This window comes from Rhinoderma darwinii, chromosome 1 (assembly GCF_050947455.1).
Source record: "Rhinoderma darwinii isolate aRhiDar2 chromosome 1, aRhiDar2.hap1, whole genome shotgun sequence".
Taxonomy (NCBI): Eukaryota; Metazoa; Chordata; class Amphibia; order Anura; family Rhinodermatidae; genus Rhinoderma; species Rhinoderma darwinii.
The window spans coordinates 127,404,287-127,429,605 of NC_134687.1; the positions used below are offsets into that span (position 1 = coordinate 127,404,287).

The 25,319-nt window shown below is 39.7% G+C and overlaps 2 protein-coding genes across 3 annotated transcripts in view; one reads left to right on the top strand and one right to left on the bottom strand.

Annotated features, from left to right (window-relative positions):
• Window positions 1–25,319, top strand: part of LRBA (LPS responsive beige-like anchor protein) — a 641,245-nt gene that overhangs the window by 357,578 nt on the left and 258,348 nt on the right. For both annotated transcript variants that reach the window (XM_075860361.1, XM_075860360.1), the window contains exon 39: window positions 4,893–5,029. In XM_075860361.1, coding sequence (XP_075716476.1) covers window positions 4,893–5,029 — 137 coding nt within the window. The remainder of the gene's footprint in view (window positions 1–4,892; window positions 5,030–25,319) is intronic.
• Window positions 6,627–9,059, bottom strand: MAB21L2 (mab-21 like 2). The gene has a single exon (XM_075849690.1). It carries the CDS (start codon window positions 8,457–8,459, stop codon window positions 7,380–7,382), a length of 1,080 nt encoding a protein of 359 aa, XP_075705805.1. The 5' UTR covers window positions 8,460–9,059; the 3' UTR covers window positions 6,627–7,379.

The following is a 25,319-nucleotide window of genomic DNA, read 5'->3' on the forward strand; positions in this document are numbered from 1 at the left end:
CACTCCTTATGTGGTTTTGACAATTGATAGATACCTTTTTAATGTTTCTATTGCTTTTATAGCATGGGGTTCTTAATCTAATTTAAAGAGCATTTGCCTCTATTTTAAAATGCATTCACTATTACAATATATTCTGTTGATAATATTCAGAATGTACCGTTTTTTTTTGTTTGTTTTTTTACTGTCCTGTTGTGCTGGATTTTAGGACATTTTAATTGAGTGTAAATGGAGTTTCTCTGTCCTTTTAAGCTAAGTTTACACACGACTGTTTTTTTAGATTTAAAACCGAATTTAAAAAACACACACACACACACACACACACACACACACACACACACACACACACACACACACACACACACACACACACACACACACACACACACACACACACACTATACAGTCTGTGATTTTCTAATGTTCTAAACGTTTTAATTTTTTTACTGACATTTGTAAATGCCCTTTTGTACAGGCTTCTTTTTTTGATGCATCATGCTGCAAAAAAACACCTCTTACCACAAAAATAGACAAAAAAAAAAGCTTCTAACCAAAATGAACAAATTTTGCGTTTGAAAGACACCCAGAAAAAAAAGCTTTTAAACGCTGTGTGAATTCAACATTTATGAATCTACAGGGCAAAGCTTAGACTTGGAGGACCAATCACATTCACTGTTGTTCAGCAGTGAATGTAAGGTCACGTGACATAGCATGTAGAAAAAACTGATAAATAATGTATGCGGGGCAGATAGTACCTGTTATAAATAGTCATTTTATTTAAGAAAAACATGAAATTCAATGTCATGTAAATTATATTATTCGATAATTTTGAAAATGATTTTTTACAAAAAAGTAAACCAGCATTTTAATGAAAATGCTCTTCAAATATAACTCTACTATTCATGTACTTTCATTCCTGTGGAGTCTGAGTCCAAAGAAAAACAGAGAAATATTACTATTACTTGTGAATGGCAGAAAACAGAAGACTGGATGGGGCCTGCCCTCCTTAGTATATAGCAGTACTAACTGTTGTAGTGTAGACATTGGTATATTTATCAATACAAGTCATTCAATTCAGTACTATTAGGGCTTGCCCACACGTAGCAGAATTGCTGCGTATTTTCCGTACGGAATTGCGGACGGAAAATACGCAGCAGAATACAGTAGCAGCAAAGTGGGTGAGATTTAACAATGTCATCCACATGCTGCGTAAATTTTCCGAGCAAAAATTCACTTGCGGTGCATATTTTTCGTACCGCAGCAGGTCAATTGAAGCTGCGGAAAGTGGACTCAATTGCTGCGTTTTTCAGAGAAGATGTCACCCTCTCCCAGCGTTGAAAAAAAAAAGATAACTGAGCAAAATCCGAACAAATTATCTGCAGTAAAAAAACGCCGTAAATTGTGCGGTTTTTCTGCAGCAATTCCGTTACGTGTGGACAGGCCCTTAGCCGTCAAATGTTTTTAAAGGGTAACTGCAGAGAATGCCAGAGAAATTGTGGTGTAGTAATGCATAGTAAAATTCAGTGCAGAAAGAGACCCTAAAATGAGCCATATTTGTCATAATATTAGTTTTCTGGTGTCAAAATTCAAGAAATACCTGTAAATGCTTCAGAACAGACTAGTCTTACTGCAGCAGCCCCACCCCCGCACTGCTGCAGCCCCATCCTGCACATGAGTCTCTAAAAGCCATTGACTTCAATACCCCACAGAGAATTGGGAAGCTTGCCGTAGTGCAACTTAAAATTCATTGATCATGAATAAACCGAGCAGCTGAGGGTCTGATCTCGCCATGAGGAGATGATGGCGGCAAAAAAATAATTTGCTAGAGATCTACTCCACACCCCAGTTTTTACAATATTTTATAAATGTGAATTTAGTGATGAGATAATATCCTATGTATTCTCTATATTCTGTGTACAGTGTAGATTCTATGAAAGGTTGAATGCAATGAACACAATGGGTGTCGTGTATAACACAAGCCTGCGGAACCACATCTGCATTACACGATTTCACAATGGGGGAGGATAATGTCACACAATGATCACAGCGATTTGCTATTATAGGTTTTTGATACTTTTTTGTGCACTTGAAACTGTTGCATTTTTTTTTTTTTACTTTTGTTGCACATTGAGAATCATATCTTCAAAAGTAAAAAAAACAACTTACAAGCCACTTAAATTCAGATATCAGTTTTTCTTTAGACTACTGGTTATTAACGCATTGCCTATGAACATCAGATGTTCTATGTAAAGCCCCACGATGCTTCCTGTAGATGTGCCAGCGCTTTATTATATTTCTTCATAGTGGAAAACATTTCCCATTAGTGGCGTTTACCATAATAATAATTTTTGTAAAACTAATTTACAATATTGCAAATAGATTTGCTTTAGCTCAGCATTATGGAGGGACACAAGGTTTCATAATTGGTAAGGATTTGACAAAAAAAAAAAAAAGACAAAAAAATCTGAAATGTCATTTTCCTTTGTTGATGTATGCACAAAGTCCAGAGGAATACAATGATACCGTAATGGAGGCGACAGGGATTTAATTACATAATCCTGACAATGGCAATAGGATTAAGAGGTAATCCTCAATAATAAAGTGATGCGGCTTGGAAATGAAGTGTAAATTGTCAGATTCCCCTCCCCCCTCCTGCCAGGCTGCCCTTGCCTCTCGCAGCTGCCCTCTCCCCCCTGTAATTGAATGTCGGGGAGTGATTGGAAAAATGTTATTTTGCCTCTGAATTACATGTTAATACACCGGGTGCAATAGAACACTGTGCTGCTTATTTCATTCATTTGTGAGGACGAGCACTGGGAAATCAAGGCAGCGCTGAAACTATCTGCTGCCCATCTGCAAACACAATGTATCTGTACACTGGGAATAAAGGGCAGAGCCTGCTCTAATCTCAGCACAGGATCTTCCTCATTGTCCACATGGCACACATGAAGATTGATGGCAGATTAAAGACACTCACCCGTCTAACAATCGATGGAAATGACAATTCATCTGAAATTCTTTGGCAGTAATTCACCAAAATCATTACCTGGCCCTGTGCTCCTCATCCCTCAGCACTATATTAATCCAGAATTTCCGTGTCACTCATGTACTGCACAGTTCTATGCATGGAGGATCAATAAGCATAGGGCAATCATACATGGGCATATACCTATGAGACTATGCTGAAGGGGCACATGTGTGCTACTATGGCATGTGACTAGTAAGGGGCATTGTTATATATACACACACACGTGGGCTACTATATATTCTATCAAACTATGCTCTACAGATATGACAGACATCATGTATGTACGTGTATTCTGCTATACACTAGAGGTTATGCTCTGCGAATATGAAGTGCATCATGTAGGTGTACGGCTATGGGCTATTATACTATATTAGGCTATGCTTTGTATAAACGGGTATCCGGTGTATTGATATGATATTGCACTATACGAAGTGAGACTATGCTCAGCAAATATGTGCATTAGAAATCCATATATCTGCTGCTATGGATTGTATTTAAGATTAGGCGCATCATAAATGTATGTGTGCTGCTCTGCTCTATATGAGGCAATAGTGTACATGTATACGGTCATACTGCCTCATACATGAATATATGTGCAGCTATATGAGGCTATGCCCTAGAAAGACTAGGCTACTATAAGTAAATAGAAGATTGGTGCCGTGTAATGGTTGTAATGTGAATGCACTGATGTGGAAGATATTCTGAAGCCTAAGCACAGTGTTCTCTATACTGTGTACATGTAATCTGCACTACTAGGTCCTATATAATACATGTGATAGTCTGAAGCCTGAGCACAGTGTTCTCTATACTGTGTACATGTAATCTGCACTACTAGGTCCTATATAATACATGTGATAGTCTGAAGCCTGAGCACAGTGTTCTCTATACTGTGTACATGTAATCTGCACTACTAGGTCCTATATAATACATGTGATAGTCTGAAGCCTGAGCACAGTGTTCTCTATACTGTGTACATGTAATCTGCACTACTAGGTCCTATATAATACATGTGATAGTCTGAAGCCTGAGCACAGTGTTCTCTATACTGTGTACATGTAATCTGCACTACTAGGTCCTATATAATACATGTGATCTAATGAAGCCTGAGCACAGTGTTCTCTATACTGTGTACATGTAATCTGCACTACTAGGTCCTATATAATACATGTGATAGTCTGAAGCCTGAGCACAGTGTTCTCTATACTGTGTACATGTAATCTGCACTACTAGGTCCTATATAATACATGTGATAGTCTGAAGCCTGAGCACAGTGTTCTCTATACTGTGTACATGTAATCTGCACTACTAGGTCCTATATAATACATGTGATAGTCTGAAGCCTGAGCACAGTGTTCTCTATACTGTGTACATGTAATCTGCACTACTAGGTCCTATATAATACATGTGATAGTCTGAAGCCTGAGCACAGTGTTCTCTATACTGTGTACATGTAATCTGCACTACTAGGTCCTATATAATACATGTGATAGTCTGAAGCCTGAGCAGTGTTCTCTATACTGTGTACATGTAATCTGCACTACTAGGTCCTATATAATACATGTGATAGTCTGAAGCCTGAGCACAGTGTTCTCTATACTGTGTACATGTAATCTGCACTACTAGGTCCTATATAATACATGTGATAGTCTGAAGCCTGAGCACAGTGTTCTCTATACTGTGTACATGTAATCTGCACTACTAGGTCCTATATAATACATGTGATAGTCTGAAGCCTGAGCACAGTGTTCTCTATACTGTGTACATGTAATCTGCACTACTAGGTCCTATATAATATCTGTGATCGCTCTCTGCTGTTATATTAATGGTCATTTGTCCTCCAGGGTCTCACACAGTTATTTTTTGGCAGGTCCGGTGAGCCTGAGCACCCCCGCTCAATTAATAGCCCCTTCCATGATGTTAAAGGGGACTCTGTCCGTCACCTCCTTTGAACTCTATTTTGAGGTGGAAGAGGATGATCCGAACTTTAAGAAAATCGATCCTAAGGTAAGAGAAAGTGACCTGCCGCTTAGAGCAGCCTCCTATGATGAATGACGCTGCTGCTGTCAAAGCTCGCCTACTCCGGGTGTCATCTGTAGTCAGCAATAGTAATGCTGCTCAGTGCCAGTCCAAGCAGTATAGTGGGACTGCTACTACACCAGTCCTAGAACTGGACCGTTATTTACACTGGACGGCACTGCACTCGTAGAATAATAGCGCCCGGGCTGGGCCGGCTCTCGCTGCTGCGAGTCAGGATCTCTCTCTGTCATTATATATCGTATATTAAAAATTAGATTATAGTGGATATATCATTATCAGACGTGTCCTGGATTTAGAAATACGCAATAATAGAATTTAAAAAAACCAGAATTATTATAATAATAATATAAAGGCACATAGCGATCCCATACCCTCATCCAGAATAGAAGAAAGTTTACCTAATAGATGCATTTTATACTGACAGCCGCCATTGTTGTATGTGCTGGGGAGAACAGTGTTATCGCACACTGCGGTGGAGATACGATCTGAGAGATAAGATCGTGTGTATATTCACACTGTGCTGCTTGTTTTTACAGCGAAACAGTAGCCGTCACCCACAGCCGCGCTGTCCTTAAAAGAACTGTCACTTTTTACTGTGAAATATTCGATCAGAATATACCAAACCCATACATAGCAATGGTCAAAAAGAATTGTCAATATTTAAAATGTTTACTCCTTTAAACAGCTAATATACACACACACACACACACACACACAATAAATATATATACATACACACACACTATATAAATATATATATACACAAACACACACACACACACACAATATAAATATATATATATATACATACACACACAATATAAATATATATATATATACATACACACACAATATAAATATATATATATATATATATATATACACACACACACACACACAATAAATATATATACATACACACACACTATATAAATATATATATATATATACACACACACACACAATATAAATATATATATATATATATATATATACACACACACACACACACAATAAATATATATACATACACACACACTATATAAATATATATATATATATACACACACACACACAATATAAATATATATATATACATACACACACAATATAAATATATATATATACATACACACAATATAAATATATATATATACACACACACACAATATAAATATATATATATATATATATACATACACACACAATATCTATCTATATATATATATATATTATACACACACAATATCTATATGTATTTAAATTCGTCAGTTAGATGCTTTTACTGTTTAAGTATTTTAGCTTCGATTAAATGTCTGATTAACATCAGAACGTGTGTGTATATATGTGCATATATATATATATATATATATATATCACTAGCCGTATAATAAATAATGTATATTCTAGTTCGGTGCTTTTACTGAATTGTGAAGACATTGACAGGACACTGTGAACCGTATCCCCCCCAGTAATAGTAAGAATCTAGAAGTATCGCATCAAGCACAAGGCTCCATAGACATTGACAGGAAAGAGGACTGATACTTGAAGTTTTTATTAGTCAGTATTCAGACGTGGAGAGTCAGCTGCTAGGCACAGCCTGACCATGGCACTATTATCATACATAGAACTTTTAGAAGAGACATTATATAGTTTAAATAATTTTTTGTTCACTTAGTGACAAACATTCAGGCAAAATAAAAATAAAAGAACATGGCTACATCGTATATGAAATGTACCTTCTAAGTCCGATTGCTTCTTGTGACTGGATTCACATTGTCTGGAAGGAGAGAGTTCCCCCCTCTCCTCCTGTGCAACGAAATGTCCCTTCTCTAGAAAAGATAGATCCCTTTAGAAGGGCGCAGGGCCTTGGTCCACTCTATAACGTGCCCGCCCGAGGGCTGGAGCCGCTTTACAGTCCGGATCTCTGGAAAGAGTCGTGATCAGGGTCTGCCTGCCCGTAGTGTGTGATATGGGGGACAATAAATACAAGGTCTAGATACCACTCACTCCCCCCATGTCCCTAATGTGCAATGTAGACAGCAGGTCCCAATAAGAAATTATTGCTCAAGTGATCTGACCACTGTCCCCAATGTCTGATCTGCAAGTGCATTAATAAGTGTGTGCTGTGTGTCGCTACTGACGATGGGAGGCTACATGGGGATGACCAGAACTTTTCCTGCCCTGTGACTCCGCTCCTTGTAAAGTCCTTTGGCCTGCACTGGAATCAATATATTTTGGTCGAGTGGAATGTGGTGCAGCCACATGCCAAGTCCTGTGTATTAACGAGTCCGCGCTGGCATGATGTGCCCAGCTCTCATAGCTTATCCAGGCTCTTGGGGTTGGTGAGGATCTCCCTTGCCAGTCTCCACGTTTGTTTGGCTGCACTCTCTAAGGCAGAGTGGGGTTTGCCCTGGAAAAGGTCGAGGTTGGGCAGGAAGTAGTGCGGGCACCTGCGGCACTGCAGGCATGAGATGAGCTGCAGGAGGATGCCATTGAGCCGGTCCCCCAGGCACGCCTCGTCCCAGTCCGTCTCCCGCGGGTGCTTCTCGCACTCGTACAGCAGCAGGGTCTTCATGTGGTAGTTGTGGAGGGGCTGCCCGGGGAGCTCCAAGTGCCGGTCCCGCAGAGTCTTCAGGACGGACAGGCACTTGTTCCGGCAGCCCCCCAGTAGCAGGCGGTTCTCTGCCTCGGCAAACTGGAGCACCCAGGCGTCGCTCTCCGCGGAGCTCTGCTTGCCGGTCAGGGAGTAGCACTCTTTGGACAGCAGGTTGAACCCTTCCGCTTTCACTTCTGCAACTCGGTTGGGGCCCGGCCATGGGATGTGCGGCAGGGGCCACTGAGCCGCGCTGCGGGGCCAAATGCCAGTGCACTTGAAGGCTGGAGTGATCTGCACCACGTAGCGCTCCCTGATGCGCAGCCTCACCTCACTCGTGTCCGCGATCATCTTCACCACGTCCCGGTAACTGCACTTGTCCACGGCCTGGGCCACCAATGTCTGGAAGCGGGAGCGTATCTTCCTGGCGGAGAGGTACCCGGAGGCCGTGATGAACTCCACCCAGAGGGACATGCTCCGTTTCCGGCCATCACTCAGCTTGAGCACCGCGCAGCCCGGCAAGGAGCCGTCATCTACGAAGTTGAAGACCCCCATCTGGTTAAGGTAGAGGACCACTTCAAACTCCGTGGGGGATACCACCTCCAGGCCCTCGTAACGGGCGTCTATCTCGGTGAGGGAGCTGATGAAGCGGGGCTCCTGCACCTCCACCTCCTTGAGCACATCGGACACCACCTTGCACACCTCCCGGATGGTCTTGGCGATGGCCGCCTTCCTAGCCTGGCAGCGCTCCGTGTAATACTTGTTGAGCTGGTAGACCAGCTTGGCTTGGGCGGCAATCATGTTTGGGCACAGGTCCGGGCTGTACACCGGTGGATCGCAGTACGTTGAGGGATCCAATGCTTTACTACGTGGTGATCTCGGTAACGAGAGGCGACCTGTGGTGACGAGGGAGCAGCACCCGCCCTGATGATGATGATGATGATTGCTGACCTCTGGAGTTCTGGCTTAGGTCCTGTCAGATGTGGATGTGATCAGCGCGTACACGGTGCGCTCAGTGGCATCCTCAGACTTGCAGTTGGCTCCTTGTGTTGGTGGAGGAGGCGTCGCCCGCGCTCTAGTGCGTGCAACACTCTTAAGGCGGTCACAAGTTGCCCCTGGCGCAGAAAGTAATGTGGAGGCCCAGGCTGGCACATGCAGGGATGGCACAGGCTTCTGGCGCCCACCCGGCTCCGGCTATAGTTGAATGTCAGCACTAGTGCAGGAGTTGCTTAGTTTTATGAATGGTCCCAGGGCCCTGGAGGTGGGCGGGGCCTGCTCCCTACAATAGAACGCTGAGCTGTCATCGCCTCAGCCAATCAGCGTGAGCGGCGGCCCCGGAGAGCGCAACCTTCTAGTAGCAGAGTGTGAGCCGCACACTATAGAGCGAAGACCCCGCACACCTATAGCCGTCCTCCGCATCCTCATCACCTGCACACTGCTGACTGATGCCCCGGGACCTCGCCTCTCCTGTCAGGCGTCCAGCCCAAGTGCTGCCGGTATACTCGGGCCGTTATGTAGCGGAGGGTGGTGCAGTGGCTGGACAATAGAGGGAGGCTTTCTTAGCGGCTGCCAGCTCCGGCGATGGGCACTGCACGTCCGGGGCCTCCTGCTCCTGTAGGAAGGGGTTAACACGTGACATCCATTCCCCCTCTTATTACACATCTGTTTCTGTTTGACATCCGTCTGATCAGCCAGGAACAAAACAGCTCGGAAAACACCAATAAAAGCGGAACAATCCTTCATGTAACTGCTGTCTCCCTATCGTTATTATTTTTATTAGTGCACATTCATTTGTGTGTGTGTACTTTATATATATATATATACTATGCTAATTACGTTAAAATAGGGGGGGGGGGGCTGAGTGCTACAACTACATATTATGTCTTTACAAAACATGTTTATTATTGTGCCACTTGATGGGTGTGTTACTACCTGGCACACAGTTTTTGCTCTCACTTCATCCTCATGGTCTCTTCTATGTAAATGTAACGGGGTCTCCTCACATTATCACCTCTAGGATTGACATCAGGAACTTTTTTTTCTTTAATTCGTAAAATATAGAACTTTTTACCACTTGTTACTTTAATGACTTTGTCCCAGATAATTCTTACCGCTGCTATCCACTACATTCCCAGCGTCTTCCTTCATGACTGTGTGTAAAATAGATTCAATATCTATCTATAATAATATTTATATGGTTCTATCTATCTATCTATCTATCTATCTATCTATCTATCTATCTATCTATCTATCATCTCTGTATTGCTCTATCTATCATCATATTTATATAGTGCTATTTATCTAATCTATCTATCATAATAAAAATAATAATAATAATAATCTTTATATAGCGCCAACATTATCTATCTATTTTGTAAGTCGGAGATGAATATTTATCCTGAGAAGTGTCTATACATTTTTCTGCTTACCTGATTTTGTGGATACGATTTAGATATCTAACTATAAATAAACAAACAATTAAGGTATAAATATATATTATATCGGTGTGTCTGTTGTGTTTACATTTTATACATGTGTTTCGAAAAATTGTTATACATTATATTCTGTGTGTGTGTACTGTATCTTTCACTGTTTTATTTGATTGGATAATGTATTCTTTTTATTCATTCAGTGTATATATCACATTATACAGGGCCACAAAAGATAATCGCGCAATCTAATAATTGTAGCAATATATAGTGTATGTGTGTAAATAAATAAATATATATATTATATATATATATATGTGTATATAGTAATTTGTAATATAAGATTTTAAATTCGTGTGTGTGTGTGTTTGTATATATCTGATCTATTTATGTGTGTGTGTGTGTGTGTGTGTTTGTGTGTGTGTATATATATATATATATATATATATATATATATATTATACAATGTGTGTGTGTGTATATATTTATATATGGGCAATTTGTCCATGCATGTTCCTAATAAAACACCTATCCCTACAATTCACAGTTAAAAAAAATAAATATATATATATATATATATATATATACACACACACATAGACAATTCTATTCAAATACAGTAATGAATGATCTCGTATATAGCTGTACACGGAGGGTGGCATATAGCTGCTGGGCATCGCTGGTCATGTGTGGATGTATAATCAGAACATCACAGGTGTCGGGGAATGTGTTGCAGACCAGTGAGGAGGAGGTGGCAGCGGGCACCCGGGATTCCATGTGGATCTGCTGCTGCCCCGGTCCTCTGTACAGCCCGCAGCCGCCTTCCGTTCTTGTGCTTCTGATGACTAGGTGACAATAGTGTCAGCCGCCCTCCGTATACACGTTAAGCAGGCGTGGAGCTGGCGGGCTTGCTCCTGGTCACATCTGTGATACTCGGCCTCATCGTGTCATCACTGCATAGCTGAGCTGTCACTTCTCCCGCGCAGGGCATCGCCCTCATCGCCAGGTTTCGGTAATGGGCACTGTGTTCTGCTGCATTCTGCTCCGGGCTGAGCCGTGTCTTGAGGAAACTTTTCTCCTGTTCTTTGTGATGTCTTCTGCATTCATTTTTCTTAGCGCCCGTTTTGTGCTATTGCCCTGCGCGCGCGTTGTAGTTTAGTGTAATTCCTTTCCCTGTCATTGGTTGTGCCCACCATGTGGCATGGATCTGCCCTGTGAGGACTGATTGACATTACAAGGTACCAGCTGCTGGCGCTTTGTATTCCTTTATATGGGAAGCGCGATGAGATTTTGTTTTACTAATACAAAGGAGAGCGATCCAGGAGTTTATCCATTTATAGAATATTTTATGGGAACAGAACGAGTGCCCTTTGCCTGTCATACCCATACATCCCTACACAGCTGATGAAGCACGGACTGCTGCTGGGAATGTCTGCTGCCATCTGAGGATGCCACTCACTCCTACTACTGCTTTCTATTTCTGCTACAGAGTCCAAACAATGGTTTTAGGAAATGACTGAAGCTAATAGGGTGTATATATATATATGTATATATATATATATATATGTGTATATATATATATATATATATATATATATATATATATATATATATATATATATATATATAGTATGTGTTTGTATATAGACATGTATTCTATATTGTGTATGTGTTTGTATACAGACATGTATTCTATAATGTATATATATATTGTGTGTGTTTGTATATAGACATGTATTCTATATTGTGTATGTGTTTGTATACAGACATGTATTCTATAATGTGTATATATATATATTGTGTGTGTTTGTATATAGACATGTATTCTATAATGTGTATATATATATATTGTGTTTGTATATAGACATGTATTCTATAATGTGTATATATATTGTGTATGTGTTTGTATACAGACATGTATTCTTTAATGTATATATATTGTGTGTGTTTGTATATAGACATGTATTCTATAATGTATATATATTGTGTATGTGTTTGTATATAGACATGTATTCTATAATGTATATATATTGTGTATGTGTTTGTATATAGACATGTATTCTATATTGTATATGTGTTTGCATATAGACATGTATTCTATAATGTGTATATATATTGTGTGTGTGTATACAGACATGTATTCGAGTGTATATATATATATATATATATATATATGAGAGAAATCTATATATTTAAAATAATCCTATATGTATATAGTTTGCTTGCTCCCTTTGCTTGAAATAAAAACATTTTTATATGCATTTTAAATATTCTGAATTACAACTGTATTTATATTTACTCTATCTACTGTACATATATATATATATATATATGTGTGTTAAGTATTAATATATGTGTGTGTGTGTGTGTATATATATATATATATATATATATGTGTGTGTGTGTGTGTGTGTATATATATATATATATAATACCTATCTAGTTTTATATATTTATACACTTGTTTCTTCCTATTTGCGGTAACTAATTGTAGACCCATAATATGATGCATCCGGGAAAAAAAAAAGCCAATGCTTTCCAGCAGGGTTTGACTGAATTATCCCTACGGAAATAATTGTGAATATAGGTAACAGAATGCAAGCACCTTGTGCAGGGAGGGTTATTGGACTCTTATAGTTTTTTGTATTTATATTTTCTGTGATTCCAGTAATATTCTTTTCTTTTGTTCTTGATGAACTCTGCGGGTAAATGAATGCTTTCATGTTCAGAAAACGGCTGAATGATAGATTTGTTAGAAACGATGAATTCTATGGAGTTGTGACAATGATTCTTGCTGGTTATATTTAATAACATTGTGATTCTAGCTCTGGTGGTTGCTGTTTATTATTGTGTGTTATATGGTAGCAGATCATCATTCCTGCGGTGAGGTTATAATATCACAGCGCTATTTACTTTCCAATAACATCATTGTTTTTCTTTACATTTTCTAAACGCCAGTTCTATATGGAAGGGTCTACCCACCCATGTTGACCAGTGTTGCCGGTTATACTACGGGCAGGCTAGCTTTTGCTGCTGTTACGTTTTTGTTGTTAACTGCATTTCATTAGCTGCTTTTCTAGAAAAGGCTCCAAACCGCGTATTATGTTATTTATGACTAGAGAATGGTATATGGCATTGTCATACTCCATATTCAGTTTTATCAATATTAAACATTTAGAGGAACGTGGGTAGAAATGAGATCACACTGGTTAATGCATCTTTCTGAGGTTTCTATTCCAGCTTCTCTTTAGCACCTATTTAAGAACCATATAGAACAGTAAATTTCCTGATACTTGTATAGATTAGGGGGGGTTGTATAGAAGAAGTGAATATTCATGTTTATTCCAGTATATGGTAATGGACGCTTTATGAATTTAGTGTTTCCTAGTTTTGCTTTTCTGTAACCAATGCAAATGTCTTGCATGCCAGCAATAAATGGGAGTTCACCAGTGTTATTCAGCATTAGATGCAATTGTTTTCCCCGCCTCGGGTATACAGCAAGGTTGTGTCGGGTATATACAGCAGAGCATCCTTCTGCATGTTCGAATCCTACAATCTCATTTCCTATCTGTATGAAAAATCATTTTTAGTGATGAAGAGAAAATGGGAACCGTTCCCTGAGTTGAGATCAGGATGTAAACCAGCTGTCTAGGCCTAGTCCTGCCAGTCTGTCTCTCTTCTGTTTTCTTCCTTCTATCTTTTTTTATTATCTCTGGATCCTAAGGAGCCTTTCTGATTTTCTGCCTGGTTTTGTCGGCTGTTGGGGTCTGGTTTGGTGGGATGACAATAACTTTGGATAGAGTAGAAGCACTTTGATCTATAGCTCTGCCGGCTTTCAAATGATTTGCTCCCTGGATCTGGACACTCTCCATGCCCTTTCACTTCACTATCAGATAGGGACAGATAATGACTTGAGGTGCTACCAGATGCCTAGTACATCACGATATCAGGGCTCGACACAGATCCATCATGGCTCGATTAGACTTGCTTTTTTCTGCTGATCCTGGTTCTTTCCTGCAGTAAAGCTTCAGCATGCTCTCTTTTGCTATTATTCACTCTTTGGCTTTTTGGTATGTGCCTTTAAATATGGAATCCTGTCCTAATTTTATGTGCATGATCTTGTTAGAGTAGAAAGCCTTGTGATAACCTCTGTCACATAGGATCTGCAACAGCATGTAAGGCACTGATATGCAACGGTGCTAAAAAAAAAAGTGTAGCAAGTTAAGAATTTATTTACTAATAAACTAATTGGTTCCTATTGGGGTTTTATCTAAGCTAAAATAATTGGTAAGTCATTTCAGATTAATGTGTAGCATTTGGTAGAGGACGTGTCAGAGCAGTGGTCATCAATCTGTAGCTCCGCTCCTGTAGATTTACGACTGCAGAGCCGCAGGTTGCAGACCTCTGTATTAGAAGGGGGTATTATACCTTCCATATGCTCAAATATGATCTGAACATATCTTTCTAGTTATTGTACATAGGATTGCTGCTGGTTCCTCTAGGCTTCTGTTAGTTAGAGGCACAACATTTATAACCGGTACTATGTCCTTGTATTGCTGCATTACTCCTAAAACCTGCACGACATGCACAGCTATTTTCTCTATTCCACACTGGACAATAGTGCACAAACCTTTACATATTTTCCCATAACAGCTAAAGTAACCCTTCGTTCGTTCGTTAGTCTGTGTTTGTCCACCTCCCTCAATATCATAGGTTTCTTGTGTGTGGTATAAGCGCTGATTTTCAAGACATTTGATATATTTGGACTCTGGACGCAATAGGATCAAGTGAATATTTAATCCTCTTCTAGAAATGTTTGCTTTGTATTTCATTACAAAAAGTGTGTATTTAAAATTTCAACTTGCCATAATTGATTGCATTTAGTGTTGAGGGGATTTGTCATTAATCACTTGCACATTTACTTATGCACAAACCGCTTGTATATGTATGATAAGGATATAGTGATGAGGACGTATAGGGAAGCTCCTCCTTTGTCATATTCTTTCATTAGCTTTTTATGTGTAGAATAAAGTCGGTCAACTGATAGACTGGCTACTGCTGCTGACGGATCTTCTGATTTTTCTTTGTCTCCTAGGACAAGTTTACTTATTCAGGCATGCTCATCCAAATAGTCTAATAAACATCCCTTGTTGTTTGTACTGGAAATCATTACCTGGTTTCTTTACGCTTTACGGAGCTTTCAGTTGTTAAAAGCTATGACCACCTTTGCAACCAATCTTCTTTTTTTTTTTTTATTCGAATGCTTTTTAAAATAAAATGTAAAGCAATTTTGCATTAGGTCTTGTTTAAAAATGTCCTACTGCTATGTTTTTACAGCTCCTATGCAGGCCCATGTTTCTCCATGGTGACAGACCGCAAACAAATCCTGTATAGTCCGAACTATCAGTCATTCTCTCTGCCATCTGTCCCTTATTTCTTGGTAAACTACCAAATGCAGGGGACAGATAGGTTGGAGTATGAATGCAGAATCGGACCATACAGGGTTTTTGCTTTTTGTTGTCAACATGGAGGCATAGGTCTGAATAGATAGGAGCTATAGAAATAAAACTGTAGGGAATTTTTAGGCAAGACCTTTTGCAAAGTTGCTTAATTTTTTTTATTTTAGATGCATTAGGACAATAAATTGTTGTGGTTGTCACATCACATGCTCCTTTTGCTTAGTGCAAACATCCGGCAACAGGTTAAATGGGCACTTTGTCCACACAAAGGGTAAAAACGCACAAAGTGGGGGCACAACATTGCTAGTAAAGGAGCTGTACATGTGGTGGTGAATGACGGCACAATTTTCCTAGTAAAAGCGTTGTACTCTTATCCAATAGTCCCATAGAAAATAGATCGGCAGCACGCATGTGCGAGTGCCGCTCCGTTCATTCACAGGACTCGGGACCCCTGTTCTCTTCATCGGTGGGGTCCCTGCAGTGGGACCCCCAGCGTACAAACACTTATCACCTTTCCTGTGGATATATGAGAAGATGTTGTTTGGATAACCTCAATCTACATAATCTGGTACCATATTTGCGTTTGATCAATTTTTATTTAAGTATAGGTGAGATTTTAGGAAACCATCAGCTGCAGAATGTCTAAGCTAGCTTCTGTCTTCACTTGAATCAAAGAAGTCAAGGAGATAGGGAAGTGTATGGTTTGCTGTAGTGTCCAGTAGTTAAACATTGATAGGGTACCTGTGAAGCTGGCCATACACCTAAGATTATGATTGGCCGCAATACAGATTGATCGTACGTCTGAATGATCCAACCATCAACATGCCAGACTGAATTAGGGAGGGAGTTTAAAAAATAAATAAATAAATAATATATATATATATAGAATTGCACAAAAGTGGCAAACAATTGTCCGATCAAGCAATACATGTTTAAGCTCAGCCGACAGCAGTCAAAAAAAATTCCGCCCGATAGATCACATTTTTGTCAGACTTTAGTCTGCCCATGGCTATTGTGAACGATCTTTCATATATAATTTTCAAATGATTACCAGTCAAAATTGGCCATTTCGGACGACTTTTATAATGTGTGTGGCCAACCTGAGATGCCCTAATCTTTACAGTTGTCTGTTTTTTGCCACTGTCTTGCTACTTCTTGACCCGAATTTCCTTTTTTGTGGGGAGTAGTCAAAGCTTAACGTGAACGTCCCCTATTTAACATAGTTGTTTTTAGGCCCAATATTCCATGATGAATGATTTCTGGATACATCTTTATAGACCTGTTGTGGAGCATTATAGTTTATTGTATTTATTCTAATGTATTTATCAAGTTAAAGGGTCATCATGGAGCAAAAAGGGACATATTTGGAGCAGGTAAAACATAGGAACAGTTGGGAGGCATCTTCAAGGTCAAAGTTGAATTCTGGGGGTCCGGGCAGCGGGAAATCTTGTGATCAATTTATTTTTGAGAAACCCTTCTAACAAAAAGCTTCTCAAAAGAGAAAAACCACAAGTTTGTATTTTTTTTTTCCCACGAGTTTGTTTTCTTTTTTTATTTAGAATTTGAAATTTGTTGTATGAGATTTAATGACTTTTTTTTTATTTTGTATTGCCATGTTTTTACTATTTTATGCGTAGGTCTTAATGAAAATATCCATGGATGGGCAAACAATTGGTGAATCTTTGTTTATAAGGCTTCAGTAAGGAAATCCATGTGTGGGTGACTGAAGGGTTCTTCTGTTGTATGTTTCAGGGCTTGCCCCAACTGATAACACCCTTGTTGGCGTGAAAGCGCAATGCAAATTATGACAGTTACAACTCTCTGTTTTGTTTTACTTGTCAGTGGATTTCCTGGCTACGAGCCCTTGCAATGGTGTTTCAAGCAAGTCCATACTCACCCGAAAATACTAAAGGTCACATTGATACTGGCAGGCCTAGGCAGGACCTAATTGATGAGGAGGGCAGAGATAGAATTTACTGTTCTGCTGGCTAGTTTTATATCGTTGTCCTGAAAGCATTAGGCAGTGGGAGCCCTTTCTCATGTAAAGGCCGACCCCAGACAGAAACTGGCAATCAAAGGAAGCAGTCACAGGAACCAGTGCAAGCCGCCTATTGATTTTTCTGTTAAGTCTAAGTAGTTTGTTGGATGGGTTATGGGTGACAGAGGCAGATATGTTGTTATTGATGTGTTCTACAACACTGGTGACATGACAGCCTCATATTTTCTTCAGCATTGACATTATGCAACCAGTAGCGGTTAATAAATCCAAACTCGTTGACCGCATTATCATTTTTTTTATGTGCAATTTTCAACATAAATTTACTTTTTTTTTTTCTTTGGGTATACTTTTTTATTTTTATTTTATAGCACACGGTGGCATTTTTGTAGTTTGCCTTTGAAACACAATAACACGGTGAGATATTAGTCGGCCTAATTTTGTACATTTGGGAAAAAATAGTTTAACTGTTACCACTTATTCTGACGTTTCTGAGCTTGGATTCATTGGAACACGAGAATAAAATAAAAGCACTAATTTACCTTGTGAATAAAAGTTCTGCATAGCCATGTAAAACGTCTGGCGTTTATGCCATGAAGATAAAGAACAGCAACAGCCCCGCGCTTCCTTGAAATATCGGCGTGCAATTAAGATGTTTGGACTCCACATAAACACAGCATGCATAAATAGAGGAAGGTTAAGTTACCACAGGATGGTTTGGGTTTAACTTCACCCATGTTGCTCTGCGTTTAATCAGAGTGCTCTGCCACAGCAGCACACCAATAACACATTGCCGTTCCTAATTCGCTTTTAATTCCTGGTTTCCTTTTCCTGATTCCAATGCCTTAAAATAGGAGACTATAAAATGGCTCTTAAAAGTTGTGTGCACATTATGATGGAAATCTTCATAGTTTGTCCCTGCTGCATTTACCACTAAAGCAATGAAACACGGCCCCTTACTGCAATAATGAACAACATGTCTTGGGTTAATTACACTTTATTAGGGGTATATAGTAAAAGAAATAGATAACATTGTTCAGAGTTATGACTTGTTTTGACGTTTAAATTGGTAGAAGTTTTTTTTGCCTTCTATTAAGTGCAGACTTTAAGGAAATGCAGCATATTACATGTAAGCTAATAGAAGTTAAACTGACTGAATTTTTTTTTATTTTTTATTTTTTTTTAGAAATTTTCTAACGAGACCATTTAGAGCTTTTTCATGAATAATAAAAAATATCATGGTTATGTTTTTTTTTTTTCAGTCCACTTCTATGTCATGGTACAATGGCACATGATTGACTGGTAAGAAAAAAAAAAGTAAAACAAAATGAAATAAAGCAGGAGACTAAATGTTTTGAAAAACTTCCTTTAAATAATTCTTACGCTGGTCTCTTGTTTAACATTGCGGGTGATGTTACACAGGGCTGTTTCAGAAGGGAGCTGCTGCGTTCAGAAGCCGGACTGGCCGGTCAAGGTTCTTGCATGGATTCATTTGTAATGTTATGTGGTCATTTTGTTGAGAACATTTAGTGAATTATAGTAAACATGTTCATTATTTCTATATATGTCTTTGAAAAACGTCCTGTAATGGCAATCCTTTTTATTTTTTCTTTCCCTACGGCTGTCAGGGCATGATATGAGTTGTAGTTTTGCAACAGCTGGAGAGCCACAGGTTGGGGAGCACAGCGTCCTATAATGCATGTCTTATGGAGCTTTATAGATGATACAAACTATATGAATAGGCAGTAAAAACCTACAAACACCCTAAAATGTGAAAGACTAGTACTGAAACTCCCTTCCACCTGCATCCTAAAAAAAGGAAAGTAGATGAGTGGAAGATAATGGAATATAAAATGCACAGGGCAATCATAGGCTCTTATGTATAATCTAAAGACACAAAGTGGCAACATCTACTCTTCACGACACTACAGTCATCCCGCGTGCGTTTAACAGGAGCCAAACTCCTTTAGCAAATGTTCCGCCTGTGTATCTCAGATGGGCATTTCGAGTTGCCAACGTTTTCACGGGGTGGGCGCTTGGTCCTAAAAAATGGATTTGCCTGCATATTGTAGCCTATACAATCACTGAGTTCCTGTCAAACGAATTCATTTAAAGACCACATTCAGTATTCATAGGGAATATCTGTACTAATGTTACTGGGACTTTACGGGCATAGCCCTTTTGGCTTTTTCTTAAAAGTAAAAAAAAAAAAAAAAGTAAATCTGTGTTTGGGATTTCCATTGTTCTGCTCCATCATAGAAGCAGAGCAATGAAAGAAAACCATTAGCGCCTGTACACATCGCCGTTGGCTTTCCGTTCCGGGGTTCCATCGGAGGTTTCCGTCGGGTGAACCCCGCAACGGAAAGTGAAAGTGAAACCACAGCTTCCGTTTCAGTCACCATTGATATCAATGGTGACGGAAATATCGCTAATGGTTTCCGTTCATCACCATTCCGGCAGGTTTCCGGTTTTCCGACGGAATCAATAGCGCAGTCAACTCCACTATTGATTCCGTCGTTAAAACGGAAACCTGCCGTAATGGTGACGTGCGGAAACCATGAGCAATGTTTCCGTCACCATTGATATCAATGGTGACTGAAACGGAAGCTGTGGTTTCACTTTCTGTTGCGGGGTTCACCCGACGGAAACCTCAGACGGAACCCCGGAACAGAAAGCGAACGGTGATGTGAACAGGCCCTTACCAGATCCGTCGCATGACTGATATCAACGGTACCCGACTGAACCCATTGGTTCAGATTTACTCTTCAAAATTCTCCGGAATTCTGGCTTGGTTTGAACCAGAATTCTGGAGTACATGCTGCGTTTATTAATTATTTTAGACCCTTTTTGAGCTGCGTTTTACAATGAGGCGTGACCTAGTGGGAAAGGGGTCTAGCAGAATTTGAAGTAAACTATTTGAAGAGGTGCTATAAAGAAGAGAAAAGTGTTTATAACATGTTTAGCGAGATTCACCAAATTTATCATACAGCATGATAAATTTAGTGCGTCTTTTGACAGTCCTTGTCCAAGTTTACACTGTCTGAAACTCTGTATTAGTAAATCTGCCTCGTTGACTGCATTATTTTTTTGCGGTATTTTGTACCGGATCTGCAGTGGAGCCCTTAAATGCAGATGTGATCAGAGCCCTACTGTGCTTTGTTCAGCTTTTTACCCTGTTATGAGTGAGCTACATGTGATGGGTTTCGATAGCCGATGAACTTAGATGTAATAGATATTGCGGTGGTCCTGTGTGAAACCGCTCTCAGCCGAGACATCAGCGGAATAGTCTCAAAATGAACAATACATCTTCTATGTATAGAGGCTATGTATAGAAGCTGTATCAGAAAAACTTAGCAAACTTTTTAAGAGAAGTCCATTTCCAAAATGCTTAACATCACCCAACATTTTTATTAATAAAAATAAACAAACTTGCAAAATTGTACATAGCCTTTAAGTGGACCTAGGGGTGAATAGCATAATATAGAATTTATAATAATAATGTTGAATCTCTAATTTGGAGCCTCTCATATTTCAAGGCCTTTGGATATTGATCAAGGACCAAATCATGTCATTCTACTGGTTTACAGTTATTTGCAAACTTAATGTCTCTGGGCACGTCACAAATATCTTAAGGTTTTCAAAAAACATAACAAAATTCATTATTCTTCTAGATATAGATCTGCATAATCCTGTCATAAGGCTATTTTATAATAAAGAAAATAGTAAGACCTCATGCACACGACCGTAGTGGTGTGCACGGCCGTGATTTGTGGCTCGGACGGCCGTCGCCCGCCTTCAAATCGCGGGGTGTGCATTCATTTCAATGGCTCCGGGGCAATGCACGGACCGTGGAAACCACGGTCGTGTGAATGGGCCCATAGAAATGAATGGGACCGCAATTGACCCGCAGATTTGCGGGTGAATTGCGGCCGCAAAAACACATTCGTGTGCAGGGGGCCTTAATGTGTACTTTTAGCCCTAAAATATAGCAACACTTTTTTATTTTTATTTTGTGCTTTTGCACATATGTGACATTTTACACTTTTAAATAGCTCTCAGTATTTTTGACTTTTAGTAAGGCGTATGAGAGGTTTAATTGTTATACATTCACCCATGCACCGACCCATGCATACGAACATATTTTTCATTCGTACTTACGGACACATTAATTTCTATGGGCTACGGACACCTTTGCGTATTTTTATGGGTCGTGTCCATTCCGTAGAAATGATCCGTAAAATATAGAAGATTTCCTGTTCTTGTCTGTAATTACGGCATTGACTGCTACGGATGTGCACCTGTAGCTGTCCGTAATTACAGAAGCGTTGCTAGGTTTGCAGATGTTGCCCTTTTTCGAATTTCTTACGGATGCACTACGGACCGTATTTCCGGATGTCATCCCAAATATGCGTAAATGTAGCTGATGACTACGGATCCGTATTTACGGACAGTATTTACGGATGGATGAAAATACATTTTAGTTCATGGGTTTAAGGCCTCATGCACACGACCGTGCCTGTAATCACGGCCCACGATTGCGGTCACGGCCGGCCGCCACCCATGTGCCACATTTTCGTGCCCTGCTCCCATACAAAGTGGGAGCACAGCCTGCAGAAAAAGAAAAGTAGGACATGTTCCATATTTTCCGGCACGGTTCTACCGCACGGACACCCTTCCGTAGCGATACGGAAAGGTGTCCGCAGCTAATAGAACCGGGCGGGTCCGTAATCACAGAGTTTTTTTTTATTTTATTTTTTTACAGTCGTGTGCATGGGGCCTAAGTCTAACAGTTTTCCTATTCTAATCATAGAATGTGATGCCAAAATAATAAAAAGGTAAAAAAAATAATTATATTTTTCAGTCTCTATCCATTTAATCTCTGTGTTTTATGATTGTCCCATTTGACCCACGTCTGGTGATAACCGCACATATCAACAGATACAGGCTCATTCCACCTCACCCATCTGTTCTAACCAAAATCTGTTGTGCTGCCATTAGATTTTTTAGTAGAATTCCTTCTGTAGGACTAAACACATGATTTACTATCCAAATTTATGACATTTCACACAGTCCTGATAAACAAAAGAATTTAAGAGATTATGCTTGCGCACCCAAAGTTTGTAAGGGGCACAATGTATCCTGCTTAATACTAGTTTGAGATCTATATGTTTAGTAAATATGCTCTAAATAAAGAAAATACTAAACTATACATTAATAGATTTAGGGAATCCTTAAACAATTCAATTTATTTAAAACTATACCTAGACTTAGGCTATGTTCACACAGAGTATTTTGGGGGAGGAATATCTGCCTCAAAATTCCGTTTGGAACTTTGAGGCAGATATTCCTCTCCCTGCACGCCGATTTTCGCGGCAATTATCGCGCCGTTTTTCGCCCGCGGCCATTGAGCGCCGCGGGCATAAAACAGCGAGAAATACGCTTTCTCCTGCCTCCCATTGAAGTCAATGGGAGGTCGGAGGCGGAAGCGCCCGAAGATAGGGCATGTCGCTTCTTTTTCCCGCGAGGCAGTTTTACTGCTCGCGGGAAAAAGACGCCGACGCCTCCCATTGAAATCAATGGGAGGCGTTCTCGGGCCGTTTCTGCCGAGTTTTGCGACGCGGCTTCCGCGTCAAAAAACTCGGCAAAATACCCCGTGTGAACATAGCCTTAGGCTGAGTTCACACTTTTTGCAGGAGGAAAATCTGCCTCAAAATTCCGTTTTGGAATTTTGAGGCATATTTTCCTCTGCCTGCATGACTATTTTCGCGGCGTATTTCACCCGCGGCCATTGAGCCCTGAGGGCCAGTTCACATCCGTGTTTGGTTTCTGTTCATCGGTTTTGTTCAACCTTTCCGTCAGAAGAACCGATGAACAGTAAGCCCAACGTAAACTATAGCTTTCATTTGAATTACCATTGATTTCCAATGGTAATGCTTCCGTTGCAGTTGGTTTGCGTTCCGTAAAGTTCATTTATTTTTTCCACAGAAATAATAGCGTAATCGATTTAAGCTATTGTTTCCGTGGAAAAAATAAATGAACTTTACGGAACGGAAACAAATGGAAACCAACTGCTACGGAAGCATTAGCATTAAAATCAATGGTAATTCAAATGAAAGCTATAGTTTACGTTCGGCTTTCCGTTCATCGGAAAGGTTGAACAAAACCAATGAACGAAAACCAAATGCTGATCTTGCCTCTGTTGCAGTTTCCGTCATATTTGATCGGGAGATCAGTGCAATACAATGGAACCCAACATACCTTATTATAAGCCAATGGGATTCGTTGGGCGGGAGGATCTCGCCTTACTCTTCCTACGATTTTTCTTCTATTAAGTAAATATTTTTGCAATATTTAAATGCTATTTTTGGTGAAGTATCAGTAGTGTTTTTTGGGTTTCGTTTTTACGGCTTTCACCGTGCGGTACAAACAACATATCTTTATTCTGTGGCTCGTGTTGATTACGGTAATACAAAATTTATATAGGTTTTTTTATATTTTACTGCAATTATTGATAATTTTTTTGTTTTAAAAAAAATAAATATTGTGTATCGCCACATTTTGAGAGCCTTAATTTATTTTATTTTTTTCACCGATTGAGTGGTTTGAGGTCTTATTTTTTGCGGGACGAGCTGTAGTTTTTACTCAGTACCATTTTTTGGTATGTAGAAATTTTTGATCACTTTTTATTAAAAAAATGTTTAGCGCTAAAGTAACCAAAAAACAGAGATTTTGGCGTGTTTTAACATTTTTTTTACAGTGTTCACCGTGCACATTAAATAACGCTATATTGTAATAGTTCAGACTTTTACGGACACCGCTATACCAATTTTGTTTACCTTATTTTTTACATTACTTTAGGGGTAAAATGGGAAAAGGGGGATTTTTGAACTTTGAATAATTTTTTTTTCACTACTTAAAACTTTTTTCACTATTTTTTCTTTTTTTACTCACTTTATTAGCCCCCCCAGGGGACTTGAACCAGCGATATTGCAGTATATCGTCATTTTTACAGGCTTGTGTTAAGCCCTGCCACAGGCAGGGCTTAACAGAGGCAGAGTGAAGGCAGCCCTGGGGTCCTTTATTAGGCCCCTAGGCTGCCATAAGTAGTCACCCCCGATCTCACTGCGGGGGGGGGAGCGATGAGCTGTCGGAGGGGGCCGCCCCCTCTTTTCAATGCCTAAGTTTCTGTGGTTGTGATTGACCGCAGCATTTGAGGGGTTAAACAGCCAGGAAGAGCGCGATCGCTTCTCTCGGCTGTTAGTCCCGGGTGTCCACTGTAAAATACAACCGACACCCGCAGCATATGCCCACGCGCTCCAAACATCACACCCGCACCGTAATAGCACGTTTGGTTGCGCAAAGGGGTTAAAGTAAAACATTGATACATAACTGACCACCCTATTGTCTGAACAATGGGGCTGCCAATGAAAATTCTACCAAAATTCACATCTTTTATCACGAATACATATAACCTGGCATCACAGACCTCTGAACTGAAGAGAGCAGTTGCAGCACTGCAGATAGTTTTATTTTACGGTTGAATCTCTTCAAATGTTTTTACTGTGCTGATCTAATTGTGAATTATGTTCTATAAAGCAGGGTGAAGAAAAGGTTATGCATTTAAACACTTTTCCTTTTTTTTAGCTTTTCATTGCAGGAGACTGTTCATCTGTCATTGGCCCAAATGGAAATATACATTGGTACTGTGCTCAACCCTACAATAACAATGACAAAGTATCAGGAGAATTATTTTACATGTAAATAATCTCCCAACTTA

Coding starts and splice junctions, on each gene's coding strand:
- MAB21L2 (XM_075849690.1), bottom strand. CDS start 8,459: ATGATTGCCGCCCAAGCCAAGCTGGTCTACCAGCTCAACAAGTATTAC.